At 37.4% G+C, this 25,743-nt stretch overlaps 1 protein-coding gene across 1 annotated transcript in view; it reads left to right on the forward strand.

Annotated features, from left to right (window-relative positions):
• The window catches only part of scd (stearoyl-CoA desaturase (delta-9-desaturase)), a 41,747-nt gene extending 17,887 nt beyond the window's left edge, over positions 1 to 23,860 (forward strand). The window contains exons 3-6 of the mRNA XM_020923267.2: positions 8,752 to 8,882; positions 11,996 to 12,201; positions 14,207 to 14,439; positions 17,320 to 23,860. Coding sequence (XP_020778926.2) covers positions 8,752 to 8,882; positions 11,996 to 12,201; positions 14,207 to 14,439; positions 17,320 to 17,516 — 767 coding nt within the window. The 3' untranslated portion in view covers positions 17,517 to 23,860. The remainder of the gene's footprint in view (positions 1 to 8,751; positions 8,883 to 11,995; positions 12,202 to 14,206; positions 14,440 to 17,319) is intronic.
• The last annotated feature ends 1,883 nt before the right edge of the window (positions 23,861 to 25,743 follow it).

Genomic DNA, 25,743 nt, shown 5'->3' on the forward strand with positions numbered 1-25,743 from the left:
GGCTCTAGAGCGGTCACGGTTTATATGTCGTAAAGTTGAATTTATTTATGCAGATCAGTAGTGCAGGTAGTGATAATGATGATCATTTTAATATAAAAACGTTAATGATTAATTGATAATCGATTGTTAATTCTCCCGACGATTGATTAAGAAAATTTAATCAAATGCCCATCCCTAGTGTAAAGTCATATTGTGGAACAATCCAGACAGAGCAACGACATCTCCATGGAAACTAAACGATTACGGACGCCCAAACAGAAAAGCTACACAATGCATCTATAATAAAAGTGCACAGAGCCAATTATATATTTTTATTTTTTATTCATTTTTTGTCATAGATTATTACGGCCAAAGGTACAATCTGTCCTCTTTAAGTCGTCCATCTCCGTGCTGTTTGTTGTGCGTTTAGGAGCCGTGACTCACACACACCGAGTCACGTGATTCACACATAATGATGTAAACCGGGTCCCAGTGGAATCAACAGGAACAACTACAGATCATGTTACCCATAATCCCCCAGGAGAAACAGGAAGCCAAGGCAAGCCCCTATCAACAACAACAACAACAAGTGGTGTCTAACTCACTCACTCACTCTCCGTCCGTTTAGCTCTTTCATACAAGACGAATTTGGTTAAAGACGCACTGTGTAACTTTTCAGATGGAGATTTCGCCACGTACTCGTCTCTAAGGCTTTTTAATTAATTGAGTTTTGATCACATTTTTGATTTGTGTGTCAAACGATCTCCAAACTCATATAATCAAGGTAATTTTGGGATATTTTTTATATAAATACGTGTATTTATTTAATTTTTTAATATAAATAGATTGTAGAACAGCTGGATATATAGTTTATTGTGGATATTTATTTATTTTATTTATTTATTGGGGGTTTCTGGGGTCCAAGTTGGCATAATTTACAATAAAATGTTAATACATTACACTACTATAACTTTAATATATCCAATAGATTACAAGGCATAACTAGTGACTAAATATAATTATGTACAATTTTCAGTATATTTCTGTAACATCTTAAATACATTTATCGTTTTCTTTGCCTTATTTCATGTTCAAAGTATATGTTATTAATTTTATGTTTTATACGTCGCAAAACTGCTCTAAGGTATGAAAGTTTTGCGTAAATGATCAATAACAAAGTGGGTTTTTTGATGCTGAATAAATGTCACTTATTTTCAAGAAGTCATTTGTCCCAGTTTTCACCACCACTGGTACACGCCCACTGCTCTGTTCTTTGTTCTTTGTACTTTGTTCTCCAATTTTATCTCTTAAATTTGTGATACGTGTTGGATTCAAATGAGACAAATGAAAAAAAAAAAAAATAGTGATGTGCAGCTGTCCATAGGACGGGATGACAGCTGCACTGCATTTTGTTTTTGTGATGTTTAACGCAAAAGTCAGTGCACTTGTTTCTTTTATGAAGTCAGTCATTTGTGTGACTGTATAAAAATGTGGACTAAGTGAGTGTGACGTCACCCACAGCGTTCAGCTCCGCTCATTGAAAATTGCAGAAAAAAAAACCCAGAATCATGCACTGCAAAAAAGCTTGGCCAAAATTTAAGATATAAACACTTAAATCTATCAGAAAATGACTTAAAATTTGTGGAATTATCTGTCCATGCAGCAAGATCATTTAACTTAACAAGTTATCTTAAAATAAACTTCCTCTAGACTAGAATGAAGCATCTAAGAACTAGTAAGTAGATAATAAATCTGAAAACAAGATGAATAACCTGATATAAGTTTTAAAATCTTGGCCAGATCAGATAAATTTGCAGTGTTTAGAGTTGGATAATACAAACATTTAGAGACCAAAATGACGAGGCTCAGAACAGCAGTTACAGAGACAGAAGCCACAATATTCCAGTGTAAGTCAATGGGGAGCCAGGGTCAGAAGGAGTCGGAAGAGCTGCATGTGAACTTCCTATGTGCATTAGCTATGTCCATTTATATAAACAGTCTATGGTAAGAATGCATGTTTTTAAAGGACGTATATTATGCAAAATTGACCTGCTTTCATATCAGACATTATTACAAACTTTAAAACCTGAGATGCCAATGCAAAGTTTCTCATGAGCATGTTTAAATACCTGTAACAGTACAAAAAAATTATGCATAATATGTGTTTTTTTTAGATTTTTTAGCAATAAAAACACCTGTAATTGAATAAATGTAAGAGATTTTCTAATGTACCCAAACTAAAATCTTCTCATCTGCAATCTCTGCCTATAGATGTGACCACAGAGCATAGTGTTGGTCTGAGTCACACGAGTGTCGCTTATAGAAACCTCGCCTGTTTGTCAGACCTGTCAGGCACCTGCACTTTAACCTAGAATGTGCCCAGTCCCATGTGTTTGATCTGCAGCGAACATACATGACTACGTCAAGACTCCCATTCATTCAGTTTGTACAGAAACTACAGGGTTAACAGGTTTTATTCACAATCAGATTTTTCTTGGATTTGCAGAAGATATAAATATCTTTGGTGCTTTTTCTTTGCAAAATTTGGGAGATCTTTGTTATTTTTGATGTAATACGCAAAGATTTGAGCCGTATGTGGTAGAATCTGTGTTTCATTCGTTCATTCGTTTTTCAAAATAAAACCAAAAATAAGAAAATGAAAAAACAACAGTTTTCTTCATTATCTGCCTCCAAAAAAAAGGAAAAGCAGGGTGATGATTCGTTTGTTCAATTTTTGATTTTGTGTTCAAATGAAAAATGGAAAAAACAGACAACGACCGTTTCCCGTTTAATAAACTAAACCGTTTTCAGTTCCGGTCTCAGTTCCAGTCTCAGTCCCAGTCTGGTCCCAGTTTAGTCCCAGTCTCTGTCCCGGTCTGGTCCTGGTCTGGTCCTGGTCTCAGTCCTGGTCTCAGTTCTGGTCTGGTCCCGGTCTCAGTCCCGGTCTGGTCCTGGTCCTATTCCTGGTCTCAGTCCTGGTCTGGTCCCAGTCTCAGTCCCGGGCTGGTCCTGGTCTTGTCCCGGCGTAAGTCCTGGTCCTACTCCTGGTCTCAGTCCTGGTCTCAGTTCTGGTCTGGTCCTGGTCTCAGTCCAGGTCTTAATCCCGGTCTCAGTCTCGGTCTCAGTCCTGGTCCCAGACTCAGTCCTGGTCTGGTTACGGTCTGGTCCCGGACCTGGTTTAGTCCTAGTTTAGTCCTGGTTCAGTCCTGGTTTAGTCCGGAGTTGCAGTTTCAGTCACAGAAACGGGAAACGGTCGTTTGTCCGTTTTTTCCATTATTAATTAATTTAAACACAAAATTGAAAACTGAAAAAACTAATCATCTGTTTTTTCATTTTGGTTGTGGAGACAAATAATGAAGAAAATAGTTGCTTTTTCATTTTCTTATTTTTGGTTTTATTTTGAAAAACGAATGAATGAATGATACACAAATTTGGGAGAATAACTCACTTTTATGACTAAATATTGGTTTACTACTACTTTACTTCATGTTATTGCTTTGTCTGGAATGTTCCACAGTATGGCATTAAACCTTTCTATCTTCATCGAGACCAAACTGGACCGGACCAGAAGTTACAGGTCAGATCTGTGGAGAGGCGACCCCGCTCACAGTCAGAATGTCTGGTTTTTTGGTATTTTTGAGCTTTAAAACCACCTGTAATTGAATAAATGTACGTTAGAGCTTTTTAAAGTCACACTGTGGAAAATTCCAGGCAGGACAATGACATCAATAGGAACAAGCAGGTGGCAGATAAAGTTACACGATGAAGCTTTAATGATACAGCATATTTTTTAATGGTTTTATTGGGATTGTTTTGCTTTATTCTAATTGTGTCAGTGCCATAAAGTAGTTTCAATATTATTTTTTATCGCAGTTTATCTTCAAAATATGTTACAGTACAAAGGTCCACCAGTGTTCTTGTGGGAATGTTGGAATGTTCCACAGTATGGCATTAAACGTGTATCTGTCTGTCTAGTTACTGTATTTATTCAATTACAGGCATTTTATTGCTCAAAAACACTTCATTACTGTGAGAAGGATCGCCCCTCCATAGATAGGAAGTGTAACTTGGCCTAGTGGCGTCAACTCCATGGATATTTAGAATATTTTAAAGCCATATTGTGGAACATCTCCATGGAGACAAGCGCATAGTGTACACTCAAATGTATTTCTAAAAGTCCTATATTACACAAAATTGACTCTTTTGAGTTTTAAGTCATGTTTTAAAGTTGTTACCCCTTCAAAAACAGACCTGGAGTTGTGTTTTGTTTCATTCACACAGGTTTGAGTAACACTTTGTGACGGAAATTTACGTTGTGGAAAAATTTCTCTGAGTCTGTTTTTGTGTAAATGAGTGTGATTTGTACCTGAGACCAGACCAGTCATTAACATGTGTAAAAGTTCAGCAGACCCGACAGTCCCCACCCACAGGACGTCCACTGTTGTACTACCTGTCCTCAAATGTAAGTTAAGTTGATTAACAAGTCTGTGAAACAAAAGTCACGCTGATTATAAAGCTCAGTATCAATAATGTTGAATTCTCTCGTCTATTTTCATACATAAGTCGCACTGAATTATAAGGCGCATTAAGAGAAACAAATGGACGACACTTGAGACTGATCCTTAGTCCAGGCGTCCATGATCCATCGGCAGATTGTAGTGTAATTCGCCCGGTGTTGCCTCTGTCTTGGTGAATGTGTGTTATGAAGTTGATTTCAAGCTTGGATTTTTATTTCCTATGCGGAGGACCCAAATATACACTGAGTAATAATGTGTTTAATGCAGCTTTGTGCACATTTGTTTACGTTTTACATAAATGAAACTTAAAACCGCTTGGCTCATTTGCATAAACTAAGCGCTCAAAAAACAGCTCACTGTTTGTGCACTGATGCGGTTCAGATTCTGTCAGACTAAAGGACACGACTCCGACAATCCATCAAGCGGTGTGAAAGTTGTACTAAAACATTTTGACAGATTTCTGAGCGCCGTGTACCACATAAAATCGTTTTGAGGTCAGGCGCACTGTCGATTTCTGAGAAAATGTAAGGATTTTAAGTGCGCCTTAAAGGTCAAAACATACGGTTTACTTACTTACTTACTTTTTTTTCTTTTTTTTAACTTATTTTTATTTTCTTTTTCAACAATGATACCCCATGTCATCTCTACTATAATAGCAAAGGCAAAACAGGTTTCCAGGGCTTAATAAATACGGGTTTTTGAATCCTTGAAGAATAGGTTATCTGCTCCATTTGGTATATATCCCATACTTTCTGAATCCACATGTTGTAAGAGGGAGGATCTGGTTTGGGCCATCTGATGGTTATACATTTAAAGCAGCAGTAAGTAAAATATTCAAAAGGTGTTTTTCATCTCGTGTGCTGATTCTTGCAGGTAACGCTCCTAATAATACTACTACTGGTTTAGATGGGATATGTTGATTAAAAATAACTTTAAGGGCATGAAAAACTTCCCTCCAGAACAAATCCAATTTAGGACAATACCAAAATATATGTGTGTGGTTAGCAATGAATGTATTGGTCCCATTTTAGCAGTTATATCTGGAGTTCTGAAAAATCTGGTAACAACTTTCCACTTGAATTTTCGCCAGATGAGATTGAGTTTGTACAAGATGTGATTCTGTACATATCTGTTCCCAGGTATCTACCGGTATATCTATTGTCATCTCCGCTTCCCATCTTCCCATCTCTCTCATAACTTGTATTTCCGTGTAAATGCTCTAAGCTCAGATGTTCTGGAGGGAGATGCTCAGGAGAGAAGGGGTGACTGGAGAGAGGAGAGGCTGTTGAGGGGAGGCCTAGTCTCGGTCCACATCTGCTGTAACAAGAATAAACCTTTGTCTGTATTCCAGAAACTCACCAGGCTTCACAAACGGATTAATTATTTATCATCAAGAGATATATTTATTTTTCCACAACACCTTTATTATTAGTCTGTCTACATGTCCAAATCTAAAAAGCTTAATTTTCAAGTTAACAGCTCCTTTTACCTTTAGTTCAGTAGAGATCGGCAATTAAAGGGTTGAAATGATCCAGATGATTCTAGTGAAAGTGTGTGGAGTTTAAAAGCAGTTTGAGAGAAGAACTAAGCCTAAATATGCAGAATTTTTCTTGTTAAACATGTTTGAATGAAGTAAAATGCAACTCCAGCTCTGTTTGTGATGAGGAAACTACATTATAACACAGACCATAAAATAGCAATGACACAAAAATGCAAGTATATATTGGCCCGTCGTTAAATATACTTGTGTTTTTGTGTGATGTTTATTTGTCAATCGCTCCCTTTCACATTATTCTGTATAGTCAGAGTCAGTCTGCAGCATTAGGTAACATTACGATCTGGTGACAGTCAAACCCTCTTTGTTTGTGCAGATGTGCTGAACAAAAGTGTGATTGTGAGAGAGTGGGCCACATACCAGCCCACTGTCTGAAATAACTCCTGTTCACCACACATCATGTTCTGGACAGAGAAACCCAAATATATATTGTATGTGGTTTATATATTGTAGAAGTTACCGTGGTGAGGCAACGTGCACATGAGTAAATAAAGCCAAAAAAGCTGCCGGAAAACAAAAACAAACAAACAAACAAACAAACAAAAAAAGCCGTTTGATCAGGGTTCATTACAGCGTTGACTGTAATGTTTTGTGACAGAGACTCGTTTAACAGCACAGATCAGATCACCTTGTAATTCCAGCTAAGTCAGTTCTTTCTGGTCAGATTGCGTCAGATTAAAGATCAAATAAAAGCGTAGGTTCAGACAAAGTGGTGCCTACAAGGGATGGGTATTTGATTAAATTTTCTTAATTGGATCGATTTTTAATTAATCATGAACGTTTTTATATTATTACTAATCTGCATAAATAAACTCAACTTTACAACATGCAGCTTTGACACATTTGTTTACTTTTTACAGAAACAAAACTTAATGGCATGGCTCATTTGCATAAACTAAAAGCAAAAAAAAACCCTGCTCTTTCCTTGTGCGCTGATGCGGTTCAGTTTCTGTCGGACTAAAGGACATGTCTCAGTGGAATATGAGTGTTTTTTCTATGAGGGATGTTGGTGATGATGGTGAGTCTGTTCTGTGTGTGTGTGGTGTAGGCCTGTAACGATAACCGATTTTGCTGGACGATTAATGGACCAAGATTTTATTATGAATTTTTTCTCGTTGTTTGCGCGCTCGCTGCATTTGACGCACATGGCTGTTGAGACGTGTCCTGCTCACCAGTGTTGATTTGGCATCGTGACTTCTTTTGGCACTCGATGATGAACTGTTTTGGTTCTGACAGCGGCGCTTGTGTTGCGGCTTCATGTTTAGCCGCACAGACAGCGGCGCTTTCTGCACTCAGGCTACGCGCGCATCTGCTGTGCTGATAAACACAGCGCACATTGGTTCAAGCGTCATTATGCTTATTAAACAAGAGGAAACAGAGAGCAATTGAAGCCTTCTAACATTCAGTCAAACAAGTATGCAAATAGAATTTATCGCGGCCAGAAAAGTTATCGAGCTTGTTAAATGTTATCGTATGATTAATTGATTTATTGATTATCGTTACAGGCCTAGTGTCACGTTGGAGATGGTTCATGTTTTCAGAGAACAGAAGTGTGCAGGTTTAGCACAGCTCTTTATGTTTCGGTAACCGGAATACTACGTTTACATGCACCATGACGAAACCGGGACACTGATGTGCTGGAAACACACTCACTGAGTGGAACAGTGTCTCCAAGGAGCCAGAGCCCAAATGTGGGACTGTGTGTCAGACGTAGCCTCGTCTCCTTACGCTACACTATGCACAGCAACCTACATTCAGTTTGTCGATTAAAAATGAACGTGATCAACGAAATTCTTAATGATCAATTATTGATTACTCGACTAATCATGCCTATCCCTAATTCGAACATTGTTGAACATTAATGAGGATGTTTTATTGTTGACTGAGTGATCATGTCTCTCTGAACAATTAGTATTACTCAAGTTGTAAACAATGAAAAACAGTAACTGAAGCAGCAATAAAAGGATCCATAAGTCGCCTGTTTGGACCTTAAATGTAGCCCATTTCTTTTTCTTTTCAACACTCAATTGAACCAGCAATACTGGAACAAAATAGTCAATGAAATAATTACAAAACAATTAGAAATTATACAAAACATGTCTTAACATTTGAACATTTCTAATGAGATAGATGGGCCTGTCTGTGTTTTTGTAGCGTGTTCCAGTCCGGGTGCAGGAGGAGAAACACACATATCATGCAGATCATGACATGGCAACCCAAAAAAAAATTCAGTCTTTTGGACACAGTCTTTGGGAAACAATGCTTTAGAATATGTGATATAAACAGATAAACAGACAGTCAGAGTCTTATGTCTAACCTCTCTGTATCTGTCTCTCTCGGTCTTTCTTCAGCTCTGTTGTGCTGCATGATCAGTGCTTTGGATATGTGATATAGACAGTTAAAGTCTTGTTTCTAACCTCTCTGTCTCTGTATCTGTTTCTCTCTCACTCTCTGGCTCTCTCGCTTTCTCTGCCTCTCTGTCTTTCTTCTTATTCATCTGTGATGTGCTACATAATCAATGCTTTGTGATATAGACAGTTAAAGTTAAAGTCTTAAGTCTGATCTTTCTCTTCGTTTCTCTCTCTGTCTCTTTTCTTCAGCTCTGTTTTGCTACATTATCCGTTTTCTGTGATATAGACAGTTAAAGTCTTGTGTCTAACCTTTATCTCTCTCTGTATCTCCCCTTCTTTTCTTCTTCAGCCGTGGTGTGCTACGTAATCAGTGCTTTGGGGATCACTGCTGGAGCTCACCGTCTCTGGAGTCACAGGTCGTACAAGGCCTCCCTCCCCCTGAGGATCTTCCTGGGAGTCGCCAACTCCATGGCTTTTCAGGTACAACAATCCGGGCTTAGAATGGGTTTAGACCTGGTTTAGATTTGGTTTAGTCCTGGTTTAGACCTGGTTTAGACCTGGTTTAGACCTGATTTAGACCCGGTTAAGTCCTGGTTTAGACCTGGTTTAGTATCCAACTCCAACTCCATGGCTTTTCAGGTACAACAGTCTTGGTTTAAAATGGGTTTAGACTTGATTTAGACCTGGTTTAGACCTGGTTTAGTCCTGGTTTAGTCTTGGTTTAGACCTGTTTTAGTAACCTGCTTCAACTCCATGGCATTTCAGATACAACAGTCTGGGGTTAGAATGGGTTTAGATCTTTTTAGACCTGGTTTAGACCTGGTTTAGTATCCAATTCCAGCACCATGGCTTTTCAGGTACAACAGTCTGGGTTTAAAATGGGTTTAGACCTGGTTTAGATTTGGTTTAGACCTGGTTTAGACCTGGTTTAGTCCTGGTTTAGACCTGGTTTAGTCCTGGTTTAATCCTGGTTTAGATCTGGTTTAGTATGCAACTCCAACTCCATGGCTTTCAGGTACAACAGTCTGGGTTTAGGTTTAGGTTGGGTTTGGACATGGTTTTGTACTGGTTTGGACCTGGTTTAGATCTGGTTTAGTCCTGGTTTAGACTTGGTTTAGTATCCTGCTCCAACTCCATGGCATTTCAGGGACAACATTCTGGGTTTAAAATGGGTTTAGATCTGGTTTAGACCTGGTCTAGTCCTGGTTTAGTCCTGGTTTGTCCTGGTTTAAATTCTGCTTCAACTCCATGGCATTTCAGGTAAAACAGTCTGGGTTTATGTGGGTTTGGGCTTGGTTTGAACCTGGTTTAAACCTGTTTTAGTCCTCAATTAGTACCGTCTTACACAAGTGCTAATTATCAGTTTAAGTGGTGTCTGAAGGTTTTCTTTACAAGTCGGAGGTGGGAAATATCTCAGTTACCTGTTTTCTGGACCGCACCATTGTCCTCATGCTCTGGGTGTCTCTGTCCAGGTGAGGAGATTTGTCTTTACAGAAGTCGCCTATACTTGGACGCAGCATTGAGCATCTGGAGATTTTAAAGCTGCTCTCGTACCGGAGCCAGAACATGTACAGATTATTTGTTTAAGGAGGAGATCGAGAAGGAGAATAGTGATGTTTGTAGCTTGTTGATGACATGTAGGTGGGATGAATGTGACCTGGCCGTTCAGACTGACGTCACATGTCAAAAGATCGGATATGTATCGGTTTCAGGAGCACATATCCAAGTGTCCTGGGTCGCATTTGAAAAAAAATTGGATCTGTGTCGTTCAGAATGTCATTAAAAGATCAGATACAGGAGCATAGGGGCGAAAAAATTAGATTTGGGTCACTTCAGGCTGCAGGCTGAACTTAGGCCTGGCTGTGGTTTTATATAGATTTTTTTTCAAGTACAACCCCAGTGTACATGTATTATTAAAGAGCCTCTTAATAATACATGTACTGTACCGCACACACTACACACACGCCACACACAGACCAGGGAGCAGAGGCATGTAAAGTTACCGCAAGGGAAATTGTTAAACCGCGACAGCCCAGATGGTATTTAACATTTCTATCTTCATTGAAACCAAACCACCAACAGTATAAAACCACCTGTAACTGATATCCAAGTCTCACGATACCATGTCGTCACAGCATGAAACTCACGGTATGATATTTATTGCGATATCGTGGGAAAGCTCATGATACGGCGGTGAGTTTCACAATTAGAGATGTAACAATATCCAAATCTCTCGGTATGATATTTTCACGATATACATCTCACAGTACAATATTTATTGCGATATTTTGGGGAGGCTAACAAAACTGTTAATATGTGACTTTTTCCTCTTAAAATGCCTTGACAAGATTTAATCCAAAGAACTAAGACTTAAAAGTGTTAGAACTGTTATTTCTTCTTGTCGTCGGCACTGAAATGGAGCAAAGGATCATGGTCTATGTAGTTCCTAGGGATGTAACAATAACCGAAATATCGTGATATCGTATCGTCAAAGTTCTCACAATAATATCGTGGACCATCACAATATATCAAATTACACATCTCTTTGCTTAAATGAAGAGTTATGGTGCAGCTAAAAAAAACAAAAAAACAGAGAGAACTACATAGACCATGATCCTTTGCTCCATTTCAGTGCAGACGACAAGAAGAAATAACAGTTCTAACACTTTTAAGTCTTAGTTCTTTGGATTAAGTCTTGTCAAGGCATTTTAAGAGGAAAAAGTAGCACATAAACAGTTTTAGCTGTTTAGCCTCCACAAAATATCGCAATAAATATCGTACCGTGAGATGTACATCGTGAAAATATCGTACAGAGAGATTTTGATATTGTTACATCTCTTAAAAGTGAGCCTCCCCAACATATTGTGAGTTTTCCCACGATATCGTAATAAATATCGTACCGTGAGGTTCATACCGTGACGATATCGTATTATGAGACTTGGATATCTTTACACCCCTAGTAGTTCCCTCTGTCTTTTTTTAGCTGTTGCTGCACCGTAACACTTAATTTAAGAAAGAGATTTGTAATTCGATATATTGTGATGGTCCACGATATTATTGCGAGAACTTTGACGATACGATATCACGATATTTCGGTTATTGTTGCATCTCTAATAACTGAATAAATGTAAGGTAGAGCTGTTTAATGTCATACTGTGGAACATTCCAGGCAGAGCAACGACATCTCTGTGACGAGGCACCAACCAAAAAAGTTACATCATGCACCTTTACGTCCTTGTTTAGATCTAAAGCAAGTTTTTACAGCTAATATTTAAATGAACTAGTTCTGTTTTTCAAATGTTTAAGGCAGTAAAAATCAGATATTGTGCCTTTATGTTCTGGTTAAGATCTGGGTCATTCAAGGTTTAGTAAGTTTTGGTCCAGCTTGTTTTTAATCTATAAAAATATCTCTTAAAGGGCCCATATTATGTTTTCTGATCTATGTTATAATGTCATTTCCTCATCACAAACACACCTGGAGTCGTGTTTTGTTTGCGGTAACAACATCAGAACACGGCTTTGACCTCACGAGAGTCAGTTTTGCGTAATGTAAGACCTTTAAACTTACTTATTTATTTGTTTACATTTTTCAGAACGACATTTTCGAGTGGGCACGAGATCACAGAGTCCACCACAAATACTCGGAGTCAGACGCGGACCCCCACAACGCCAAACGTGGATTCTTCTTCGCGCACATCGGCTGGCTCCTGGTCCGAAAACACCCCGACGTCATCGAGAAGGGGAGCAAGCTGGAGCTGAAGGACCTGACCTCAGACCCCGTCGTCAGGTTTCAGAGGAAGTGAGTTGTTTTATATTTAACTCGCTGTTGCGGAAGTTGAGAGGAAGTTTATTGTGATATAGTATTTTTCAGTGCAATGAGCTTTTACTTGACCCTTTACCTTTTACATTTATATTAATTTTATGTGTGGGGGAAAAAACAAAACAAAAAAAAAAAAAAAAAAAAAAGGCATTTATACTGTGACTTATGTGAAAAAAAAAAAAAAAGCACTGAATAAATTGCAAATTAAAAAAAAAGCAAAATGAGCTAAAACCTGCCTGTAATTGTATTGGTAAAAGTTTAAAGATGCATTATGTAACTTTTCTGGTGGAGAGTGTGTAACCTGCTTGTTTCTGTAGATATATGGATGGTCATTGTTCTGTCTGGAATGTTCCACAGTGTGACATTAAACAGCTCTACTTTTACTTGTACATTTATTCAATTAAAAGTGGTTTTATAGCTCAAAAATGCCTAGAAAAACAGGCATTCTGACTGTGAGCGGGGTCGCCTCTCCACAGATCTGATCTGTATCTTGGTTTAGTTTGGTCTCTATGAAGATAGAAAGGTTTAATGCCATACTGTGGAACATTCTAGACAAAGCAATAACATCTGCATGTGGAAAAGCGTTTGAAAATTTACACAATGCACATTTAAATATCATACAAAAAGTGAATAAATTTTTTTTATTTATTAAATTTTATTTTATTTTTTATTATTTTCAAGGATTAAATCAGAGCAGAATTTATGTAAAAAAAAAAAAGTCTAAATCAGGACTAAACCAGGACTAAATTAGGACTAAAATACAACAATATCAGGGCTACTCCAGATGTAGACTAGGACCAAACCAAGGACTCAACAAAGCTGACTCAACTAAAGCTTTTAAATACATTTGAAGACACAGCATGTCTTTTTCTCTCTCTTTCATTATCTCTCTCTCCCTCTCTTCCCACTCTCTTCCCACTCTCTCTCTCTCTCTCTCGCTTTTCTCTGCCTTCTTTCTCTTTCTCATCACTGTTTGTGTCCTCTCTTTCTCTCTCTCGCCTGTCTCTGTTGCTCCCTCCCTCTCTCCCTCTTTCTTTCCATCCCTCCCTCCCTCTCTCTCTTTCCCTCTCTTTCTCTTGTCTCTCCCTCTCCATCCTTCCGTCTCTCTCGTCTTTGCCTCCCTCTCTCCTCGTTCTCTTCTCTTTCTCTTGTCTCTCCCTCTCTCTTCCTCCCTCGCTCTCTTTCTCCCTTTCTCTCTCTCCCTCTCTCTCTTATCTGTCTCTTTCTCTCTCCCTTCACCTCCCTCCTTTCCTTCTTCCCTCTCTTCTTTCCCTCGCTCTCTTCCTCCCTTTCTCTCTCCCCCTCCCTCCCTCCTACCCTCTCTCTTCCTCCCTCTCTCTCTCTTCCTCTCTCTGTCTCTCTCTCTCCTGTCTCTGTCCCTCTCTCCCTCCCTTCCTTCTTCCCCCTCTCTCTCCCTCCCTCCCTCTCTTCTTTCCCTCTCCCTCCCTCTCTCTCTCCTGTCTCTGTCTCTCTCCCTCCCTCTCTCCCTTTCTCTCTTGTGTCTCTCCCTCTCCTCCTCCATCCCTCTCACCTTTCCATTTCTCTCTCCTATCTCTGTCTCTCTCTCTCTCTCTCTCTCTCTCTCCCCTCCCTCTGTCTTTCATCTCGCCTCTCTCTCTCCCTCCCTCCTTCCCTCCTCCCTCTGTCTTTCATCTCTCCTCCCTCCCTCCCTCCTCCCTCTCTCTTTCATCCGTTCTGGTTGAACAGGTGATCATTAGCCTCGTCACTTCTCCGTGTGGTGAAGTCTGACTCATGTTTGGCTCCAAATCTGTGTCATCGTCATTAAAAACTAAAAACACTAAAACACTGAGCTCAGCTTCATGGAAACACCAGGGCTGAAATCATGGAAGGTGTGTGGAGTATAAAAACACAGTGGAGCACTTCCTGCATTATGTTTCTTCAGTTAAAGAGAAGAAGGATTTGCGTGTAAAGCATGTGTGAATGAAGCAGCTCGCTCACTTATGCCCTCTGTCTTCGTCCTCAGGTACTACAAGCCGTCGGTGGTGATCATGTGCTTCCTGGTGCCCACTCTGGTGCCCTGGTATTTCTGGGGCGAGTCTCTGTGGGTGTCGTACTTCGTGCCGTCTCTCCTGCGTTACACGGTGGTCCTGAACGCCACGTGGCTGGTGAACAGCGCCGCTCACATGTGGGGGAACAGACCCTACGACAAACACATCAACCCCCGCGAGAACAAGTTTGTGGCTTTCAGCGCCATCGGTGAGACACGAGGGTTTGTGATCCGTGTGTCATTCGTTCATTCGTTTTTCAATATAACATAAAAAATAAGAAAACGAAAAAACCAACAGTTTTCTTCATTATTTGTCTCCAAAACCAAAGTGAAAAAACAGATAACGATTAGTTTTTCAGTTTTCGATTTTGTGTTTAAATTAAAAATGGAAAAAACGGATAACGGCCGTTTCCCGTTTACGTGACTTCAGTGACTGTGATGCTGGACTTTTGCACCGCATATGAACTGAACCAGGACTGATCCAGGTCCGAGACCAGACCGGGACCAGAGCGGGACTGAGACCAGGATCAGACCGGGACCAGACCGGGACCAGACCGGGACCAGACCGGGACTGAGACCGGGAACAGATCGGGAACAGACCGGGACCAGAGCGGGACCAGAGCGAGACCAAAGTGGGACCAGAGCGAGACCAAAGTGGGACCAGAGCGGACTCCAAGCTTTGACTCCGAGCCTCCACGGGGTCTCACTCTCGGTCTGGTCCCGGTCTGGTCCCGTTCTGGTCTCGGTCTCAGTCCCGCTCTAGTCCCAGTCTGGTCCCGTTCTGGTCTCGGTCTCAGTCCTGCTCTGGTCCCGGTCTGGTCCCGGACCTGGTCCAGTCCTGGGTAAGTCCTGGTTCAGTCCGACATCGCAGTCACTGAAGTCACGTAAACGGGAAACGGCTGTTATCCGTTTTTTCCATTTTTCATTTAAACGCAAAATTGAAAACTGAAAAAACTAATCGTTATTCTTTTTTTTTCATTTTGGTTTTGGAGACAAATAATGAAGAAAACAGTTGTTTTTTCATTTTCTTATTTTTGATTTTATATTGAAAAACTAATGAACGTACGACACGCAGATTGTTTATGATGGTGTTTCGTTTTGATTGAGCTGTGGCAGCATTTTTCAGTTTTCAGTGTTATATCTCCTTACTAAATCTTCTCCTCAATGGGTCCAAAGTCATTTAAGTGAGATTGGAAATGTAAATTGGCTCACCTGACAATCCTGTGAGACTCGGGTTGAAAATCATAAATCTGTGGACAAATCACCACAGTGTGATTATCAGGAGCGACACTAGGGCACAGGGCCTTTGATTTAGTCCCACACTTTCACAAAAGTCTGATGTAATACACAACTTTAAGGCAGGAGGATTCTGGGTAGAGCTGGGTATCATTAAGAAGTTGCCGATACGATACATACCTCAATACACAGGCCACGATACGATACATATCTCGATACAGTGAGCTTTCGATTCGATATGATATATTTCACATCAATTCGATACAGTTCAATAAAAAATAAAAGCTAAATCATGTTTGTGACACTAAAAGACTTTGTTAAAACACTTCCTGTGCAAAGTTTATATAAAACACAAACATTTTAAATAATCAAAACAGTCAAAATATTAAATGTGTTGCATAAACGAGTTTCTCTCCTCTGATCAAGAAACAAAACTGTAGCTGTAACAAAATAATTTGGTAAAATATACCAAAAAATAAACTTGGTGATATATCGATACAGCAGCCCACAATATCGATACTGTATCATCACATTAAATGATACGATATATTGATATTTGGATATTTTTGCACACCCCTTATCCTGCAGTTCTCCCCCTGGAAAGTTTGCTCAGAACTGATAATTTCTTGTTATCTGGTGTATTTTAGATCAGGAGAGTTCAAACTACGATCCAGGGTCAAGTGTGTCCCTCAGTGTTTGTTGGACCTCAGGCTTCCTGCAGAATTGGTCCAAATTATCATAGGCCGTAGTTTTAACTGCAAATTTAAATATTTCTATCACTAAAACTTAGGGCTGTCGCGGTTCAAGAATTTCCCTTGCGGTAACTTTACCTGTCTTTGCACTAGACAACAGTGAAAGTAACAAATTGGAAATGTCAAATGTGTCACCTAAATGAGTTTTCTTCCTCCAAACAAGCAACAAAACTGTAGCACTGTAACAAAATAATTGACTAAAATATACCAAAAAAATACTCCATAGCCCACGATATTGAAACTGTATCATCACATTAAATGATATGTTATATATATAGATATTTAAGTATTTTTGTACACCCTTACTCTGCACAGAGGCCCATAATAATACATGTACACTGGGGATGTATTTGAAAAATATCTTTATCAAACCACAGCCAGGCCTAAATGACAGACACGTGCACCTGTAGTATCATGTAGTTTTACAGACGATTTACAAGAATATATTATTAGGATCCTCGAGTGAGTAACACATAAAGCCCGTACACTCACGGTAAACCCACACAGAGGCGCCTGCAGGGGGCGCCTGTACACACTGTGCGTACCTTGAATGTTCCGAGTGAATCTAACTGGATGTCCCAGGTTTGGTTTGGTGCCACAGTGATTATTTACCAAACTGTTCACCAAACCTGTTCCTTCTGACACTGGGCAGAAGTGACACGCGAGTCGACCTGTAATGGTTAACGTTTAACCTGCGGTGAGCCTCATTAAAATGCAAATGTAGCTACTGCAGTCACCTGAGCCCTTGGTATTTCAATATTGCTTTTACCGTGACAGCCCCACTAAAACCTTAATAATATAATTTTGCAGACCTAAATTCAAGTGTTAGGAATCACTGAATAATGACAACAGTTATATTTTATTCCTCCTGACCTCCAGAGGGCGCAATCACGAGGGGAACATTCAGCACTGCCCTCTAGTGGTCGTTGGAATTCATAGAACCATAGTTACATACATAAGTGTAGTTTTGAGACGCTATGAGATCAGACGCTTCACTGGAAAATTTACACACTGCACCTTTAAATTTACTCCCATCTGAATTGCATAGAAGTCTTCAGTTTATTTTTTACATGTCTAACTCGTGTTGTTTGTCTTTTCCAGGTGAGGGTTTCCACAACTACCACCACACGTTCCCGTACGACTACGCCACCAGCGAGTTCGGCTGCAGAGTGAACCTGACCACCGCCTTCATAGACCTGATGTGCTGGTTAGGCCTGGCGTCGGACCCCAAGCGCGTGTCCCGGGAACTCATCAACTCCAGAATACAGCGCACTGGAGACGGGTCGCACCGTGGCTGAGAGACTGCCCACGCGGCGGCCATTTCGGAGAGGGCGTTAATTACAGAAACACAAAATAAGCGTCATGTTGATAGTTTTCATAGGGCATCATGCGACATTCAGCGGAGGTCAAATTTCCATGGCGACACTTAGCGGGCAATGCTAACTGCTAGCGTTAGCGATATCTGATCTGAAGCTACTTACATTAGGCTTATTTTAGTGTCACAAAACTGAAATTTCAAACTTTATTTCGATACTAAGGAAAAGGCTTCGTGCTCGATACTGATTTTACAACTGTAATTAATCGCAAATATGTTTTTAGAATTTTTTTAAAAGGTAATTTTCAACACAAAATAAATAGTTTCTTTAATATTACCATGTGGTCTTATACTAGTTCTAAAACTATTCAGGAAAAGTCCAATTTTGTCTTAATTTTACGCAATTTTTCAGTTCTTAAAATAGTGTCCAGTGGCGATGCTAGTTTTAGCATTGAATATTTGACAACTTTGCGTATTTTTTTAACATAATTGAGCTTTAAGAACATATTTAGTTGAACCAAGTGAGCTAATTTCTGCTTTTATAAACAAGTTCTTCTCAAAAAACATTCAAATCACAAGCTAGCGTTAGCCTGTATATAGATAACTGTTATATTAGCGTTATTAGCAGTAGCCAACTGACGTTTTTTTCAGTTAGCTTTAGGTTTAGCCTTTATTTTGAAAAACAAATGCGTAAAACAGGACAAAAAACGCATATAGATCACAAGTAAGGTTAATTTTTTTGTTTTTTTAATTTTATTTTTTGATAATAATGCCATGGTAACTGACCTCCTCATGTGATCACTGAAAACTATCAATAGTTTTAACAGCTAAAAGCATTTTCCATAATCCCGCGGAGAGAGGAATAAATCGCCAACTCCGCCAGGGTTTTTTTTCTTTTTAATTTTTACCACATTTTGCTTGTTTTTTGTGGTTTTCCGTAGCCGTAACTCAAGAAATTGTTCAACGTGAGAGAGACATATAATTCGCAAAAAGTTCTTGGCCTTTTTTGTTTAATTGTAAAATCGCAAAATTAGGATCCAAGACCCGATTGCGTTAACTGTACGATATGATACAAAGACGTTTTAGATTTTTGAAGTAATTTTAACTTTTCATCCTCTGCAGTTTCGCTATTTTTGGTGTGCATTTTTTCATGCAAAATCAGTCATGTAGCCAACCATTTTCTGTAAGTATTATACGCAACTAATATTCAGATTTAAGACGTCGTGGAGTAAATGTGGAGCTAGGCTACTTAAGAAGGATTTTGGGAAATGATCAGAGACTGTTGCCTTCAGGGCCCCCTTCAAACCTGGGAAATCACACAATCCGCGAGACATTTTTACAGTGGCCAGTTTTTATGTTTACGATTTTTAGTTAAGTTTTTTGTCCTACTCATTCAAAAGGACATGGATATTTTTGTCCATACATAAACACAATATCAAATTATCGAGTTATAACAAAGTTTTATCGTCCGCGAACCGGGAAGTAAGGCTGGTGCTCTGTTAGAATGCTAGTTGTTGTTAGCACTACCGGCAAAACTTCGCTTTTGCCTCTGAAATTTGTGAAATATGCCTATAAACAGAGAATAATTCTGATGCTTTTACATAACATTACATCAATTCAAGACTTTAGTGTAGTAGTTGAAGTAGTAGTATAAATAGTAGTAGTAGTACTTGTAGTAGTTTTTATATAGAGCCAATATGGACCAAATATATTTAAAAAGCCTTATGTATTTAATTAAAACCTGTAAACAAATACATTTTAATATATTTGACAGTCACAGATACTATTTTTCTTTAAGTAAGCAGATATTAATATATAAAAAGTAATGTTGATAATCAATTTCATAATTAAACAAACTGTAGTTATAAAAAAAATAAAATATAACCAAGTTTTGAAGCAATTAGAACGGACGTGGACGTTAAAAAACGCTAAGAATCCAGGCGTTTGAATCTGGCCACATGTATTTTAATGGGAGCTGGATTTAAATGCCCGGTTTGAAGGGGGCATTTGACACTGTCACAGTTTACAGAGAGTTTTTACAAAGAAGTTCGAGACATGTTCAAATCGCTGGCTTTAAAATAAATAAATACATAAATAAATAAAGATGACGGCACATAATTTATCAGAAAAAGGGAATCCAGACCCAACCCAAAACAACCTGCATAAATAAACAAGATGTTATCAGAAATGCACAATGTTACCGTATTGTTAAAGTGCAATTGTTCCGTTATTAAGTTTTGAAATAAAGATATATTAATTTTAAGATTACAAAGTACATTTTTAAAAACTTTTCTGGTCTTTTCAGTCTTCCATCTTCTTGTTTCCTTGGAGATGTTATTGCTTTGGCTTGAATATTCCACCGTATGGCATTAAACGTCTTACATTTATCGCAGATGTTTTATTGTTTATCTTGAAAACCGTGCATTCTCACCAGGAGCAGGCTCGCCTCTCCACAGATCCGAGCTGTGACTTGGTCTAGAGGTGTGACCTATAGCCTGTCTCCATGGTTTTTAATGCTGTACGTTGGAACATTCCAGGCAAAACAATAGCATCTCCGTGGAAACAGGGATCAGCATCTATTCTACAATTTGGAATTTTTTGAATTTTATCGATAAGCCACGTTAAAAACTCTGGAAAATCAAATTCAGTGTTTATGAAATTTGGACTAATTCGAAGGGATGGAACAAGATTTCGTACACACATAGTGAAAACGATCCTGTGAGATTTTTTCCTCACGTTTTACGTTTGGATTGAAAAACTAAAGTACTGACGAGTTACGTATTTGAGAAAAAGCAGATCTACAATGACAGCAGAAAATGTTGAGACTAAAATTGGGAAGTGAAATGCACAAAGTTTTTAATATAACCTAAAAAATTTCAAAATCTCGTCTTGTCTCGTTTAATCCGGACATTTTTAAGCATTCAAATTTGAGATAAAACTGAAACAAATTCAAGAATCCCACATTTGAGCTTTATCAACCATAATAGAGGGTAAAAATATTAGTTTAAAAAAATTTAAAGTTAGCTGAAAATTTTGGAAAAAATATCAATTTTGATTCAGTTTTTTGTCAAATATTTCAGATAGATTTGCAGTTTATAAAATGTATAATTTGAACATTTTACAGCATTCACACTTGGGATAAAGAATTGTATCTCATCCCATCTTTACTAATTATCAAAGTTACCACCAGAAGAACTGCTATTATATATAAAATTAACTTATTTTAGTGTAATTATTTTTGTAATTCTACTTTTTTGTCAATCCATATTTCAATTTTACCATTTGCGTTTACATTTTACGTTTTCGTGAGATGTTGGAAACTGTCAAAAACGAATACTGCCATATTATAAAAAGGATTGGTAAAAGGAAAGTTTTTTTTTTTTTTTTTTTCTACTTTCTAGTCACAAAATTTGGTTAAAAAGTTATTAGAAATACAACCATCTGTGCATGACAATTTTGTACGTATCATAATTTCAAAATATTAGTTCAAAACAGTCAAAGAGTTTTGGTGATGGTCTGGGGTCCCTTTGACGTTCTGCCAATACGACATAGTTTGAGTGTTTGGAAATGTGTTTTAATGTAAGAATTATTTATGTTGTTTTGTTATTTATTGTTTATTCAAATGGCCTCTGATTGCTGCATTCAAGATTGAGTAATTTGAACAAGCTGAAATTCAAGTAAGAAGAGAAGGCGTGTCCCTCAATGTCGACCAATGGGAGCTTCATTAGGAGAAAAATTATACTTGTTGCTAGGCAGAAATCAAAACCAGTTCAATTCATTTCGATCATCCATTTAGAAACCCTTATTTTGTGGAAACTTTTAAACTATTATTTTTATTTTATAATTTTTCAGATACTCCAGTGGCTTTGTATTAAGGCCACTATCAAAACCCCATTGTTTTTCAATATATGATTAACTTTATCAACCATAAAAGAGAGAAAGAAAATTAGTTGAAATGTAAAAGTTGGCTGAAAAATTTGGCAAAAAGTATAAAATCTTAGCCTATTTTTTGACAAATATTTCAGATAGATTTGCAATTTAAAAAAAATAATAATCTGGACATTTTACGGCATTCACATTTGAGATCAAACTGAAACTAATATAAGAATCCCATGTTTGAACTTTATCAACCATAGAAGAGGGAAAAAATATTAGTTAAAATTTAAAAGTTGGCTGAAAAATTTTGAAAAAAAAAAATAAAATTTGATTCAATTTTTTGCCAGATATTTCAGATACATTTGCAGTTTATAAAATTTATAATCTGGACATTTTACAGCATTCACATTTCAGATAAAACCGAAACTAATACAAGAAACCCATGTATTTCAGAGCACATTTAACAACGTCTAAATATCTAATTGCAATTTTTGTTTTAATTATAGGATTCTTTTCAAAGTTCACATTTTAAACACGTCCAGAAGTAGCAAAAATATGGAAATATGAGCTGACAAACAACACAAGAGTCACATTTCTGAACGTATTTGTACCTAAAAAACACTATATTCTCTGATCACTGCCTATTTTCTTTATAAATATTGTAAGATCCCATTGTTTGACATTGAAAGTGGGCGTGTCTTCTCCTGTACTTTCTCCCGTTGTCAGGACATATACCTAATGCCTTATATATGACCACATTTCTGATCTCCTCTCTGTTTAAAGGCAACCGTAGCACCACAAACACGCAGGTACTGTCATTCAAATACAAAATACAAAACAATACCATGATCACAGGTGGGTAGAGTGGACGTATATTTACCGAAACACCATTAATTTAACATTTAAGTGTGCTCAAGTAGTCCAAACATTACTCAAATTAAATTACACAGGTATTTCTTTATATACGGACAGATAAACAAATAAAAATACACAAATAAATGAAATTACTGGGTTAATTTTTCTTCATTTTCCATAATCTGAAGAAGTTAAAGAAGCACTGCGTAACTTTTCTAGTGGAATTTATGCCACCTGCTAGTCTCCATGGAAGTGCTGTTGCTTTGGCCTGGAATGTTCCACAGTATGGCATTAAACTTAATCGATGACAGGTGTTTTTTTTAATTGCAAAAATATACCTTAAAACATGCATTCCTACTATGAGCCGGCTTGCCTCGCCACAGATCTGACCTGTAACTGGGCCTAGAAGAGCCCACTTTTGGTCTCCATAGACTTAGATGGGTTTAATGCTATACTGTGGGACATTTCAGGTGAGTGAAGCAATACAGTAAATTCTACTATGAGTAACAATGTGTAAAAGTAGTTATTCAGTCTGGAGTCACCAACTTAAATTATTAACAATTTGAAAGTTATTTTTTAGTTGTGATGTAATCTGAAAGACAAAAAACATACAATAATGTCAAAATGTATTCTAATTGATAAATAAATACCCTGTTGCTATGGTAAAGTATAATATTCACAAATGTTAAAATCTTTGTAATGTCATTTAAAGTTTTTGTCACTTTTGGTTTAAGTTCATCGAACACAGAATTACCAAAAGTAAATTACTGAAGTTCAAGTAAAGAAGAAGAAGAAAAAAAAATAGAAAAATATGAAAAATTTGGCAAAAAATACCAAATTTGATTAAAAAAATTTCGCAAATATTTCAATTAGATTTGTAATGTATTTAATTTTGAATCAGGACATTTTAAAGCATTCAAATGTTCAACTTAAATTCAACTTAAATCATTAACAAAAGTAAATTACTGGAGTTTAAGTAATGGTAGGAAAAAAATACAAAAAAATTTGAAAAAAATATTAAATTTGATTAAAAAAATGTTGGCAAATATTTCAATTAGATTTGCAATTTATACATTTTTTAATCACAACATTTTAAAGCATTCACATTTTCAACTTCAATTCAACATAAATTATTAACTAAAGTAAATTACTTAAGTTCAAGTAAAGGTAGGGGCGAAAAATATGAAAAATACGAAATATTTGGGAAGAAATATCAAATTTGATTAAATTTTTTGACAATTATTTGAATTAGATTTGCAATTTATTTAATTTTTAACCAGAACATTTTAAAGCATTCCCATTTTCAATTTAAATTCAAGTAAATATAAGTGATTTCTACCCACCTCTGATTATAATCTAATCTCAAAATACAAACTTTATCTCTCACGTACTGTTAGAAAAAAAATAAACGTGCCAACAAAAGTCCATAAAAACACAAAAGGTTCAGACTTTAGCTGGAAGGTGCTCGGAGAATGTGTTTTGGAAGCACCACAGAAGCTAAGATAACGTTAGCATCCCACTGAAACTGGATCGAGAGGTTGTCAGTCTGAATGAACTGTATTCTGTTATAAATAAAGTTACACAATATTTTCAAAACCTCTGCGTACTTGTTTTATTTTTTGCATGTTATAACTTGGGTGAAGTGTCTTGCCCAATGACACAAAGTTGGTAGTAGGAATTGAACCACGAACATTAAAGTTACTACTATTGCTTGGATAAAACAGAAGATAGCTGACTTAAAGGTGCATTGTGTAACTTTTCTGATGGACGGTCTGTCAAATGCTTTTCTCTATGGTTTGTTATTGTCGGAATGTTTCACAGTGTGGCATTAAACCATTCTACCTTCATTCTATCACCAAACCAGACCAAGTTAGAGGTCAGATCTGTGGAGAGGCGACCCCGTTCACAGTCAGAATGTTTGTTTTTTCTTGGTATTTTTGAGCCATAAAACCACCTGTAATTGAATAAACGTAAAGTAGAGCTGTTTAAAGTCACACTGTGGAACATTCCAGGCAGAGTAATGATATCTCCATGGAAACAAGGAAGTGAAGGACCCCTAAACAAAAAGTTATATAGTGTACCTTTAAATGGATCTTATATCAGTTTGTACTAGCCTTACTTACGTTTATTACTACTACTACAATAATGATATATAATAAATTAATACTACTGCTACTACTAATAAGCAAATACTACGCCTACTACAATAAGGCCTATGTACATTTATTGTTAGTACTTTTATATATTTTAATATTCTTTTATATTTTTATACTTTTATATATACGTTTTTAATCCTGCTACTGTAGCCCCATCTATGGCAACTACTACTTCTATAATCCCTACTACTACTATTACTACTACTACTACTACTACTACTACTACTACTACTACTATTATAGACCAACAGCTGTATAGTTGGTTGGTTTTACTACTGCAGCTTCCACTGCTGCTACTGCTATTACTACTGCCACTACTATTACTATTACTACTGCTACTACTACTACTACTACTACTGCCACTACTATTACTATTACTACTGCTACTACTACTACTACTACTGCCACTACTATTACTATTACTACTGCTACTACTACTACTACTACTACTACTACTACTACTACTACTACTACTACTACTACTACTACTACTACTACTACTACTACTACTACTACTACTGCTACTACTATTACTATTACTACTGCTACTACTACTACTACTACTACTACTGCTACTACTACTACTACTACTACTACTACTACTACTACTACTACTACTGCTTCTACTACTGCTTCTACTACTGCTTCTACTACTACTACTTCTACTGCTTCTACTACTACTGCTTCTACTACTACTACTACTACTACTACTACTACTACTACTACTACTACTACTACTACTACTACTACTACTACTACTACTGCCACTACTATTACTATTACTACTGCTACTACTACTACTACTACTACTGCACTACTATTACTATTACTACTGCTACTACTACTACTGCTACTACTACTACTACTACTACTACTACTACTACTACTACTACTACTACTACTACTACTGCTGCTGCTTCTACTACTACTACTACTACTACTGCTACTACTACTACTACTACTACTACTACTACTACTACTACTGCTACTCTACTACTACTACTACTACTACTACTACTACTACTACTACTGCTACTACTACTACTACTACTACTACTACTACTACTACTACTACTACTACTACTACTACTGCTCTGCTTCTACTACTACTACTACTACTTCTACTACTACTACTACTACTACTACTAATGCTTCTACTACTGCTACTACTACTGCTTCTACTACTACTACTACTACTACTACTGCTTCTACTACTACTACTACTACTACTACTACTGCTGCAGTTACTACTACTACAACTACTAGACAGTGTGTAATAGTGTGAATAGTTTTGCAGAGGAGGACAAAGGGAGTGTGTCCAGT

Source organism: Boleophthalmus pectinirostris, unplaced genomic scaffold (genome assembly GCF_026225935.1).
Source record: "Boleophthalmus pectinirostris isolate CB_2022bp ecotype Guang Dong unplaced genomic scaffold, ASM2622593v1 HiC_scaffold_14, whole genome shotgun sequence".
NCBI classification, from domain to species: Eukaryota; Metazoa; Chordata; class Actinopteri; order Gobiiformes; family Gobiidae; genus Boleophthalmus; species Boleophthalmus pectinirostris.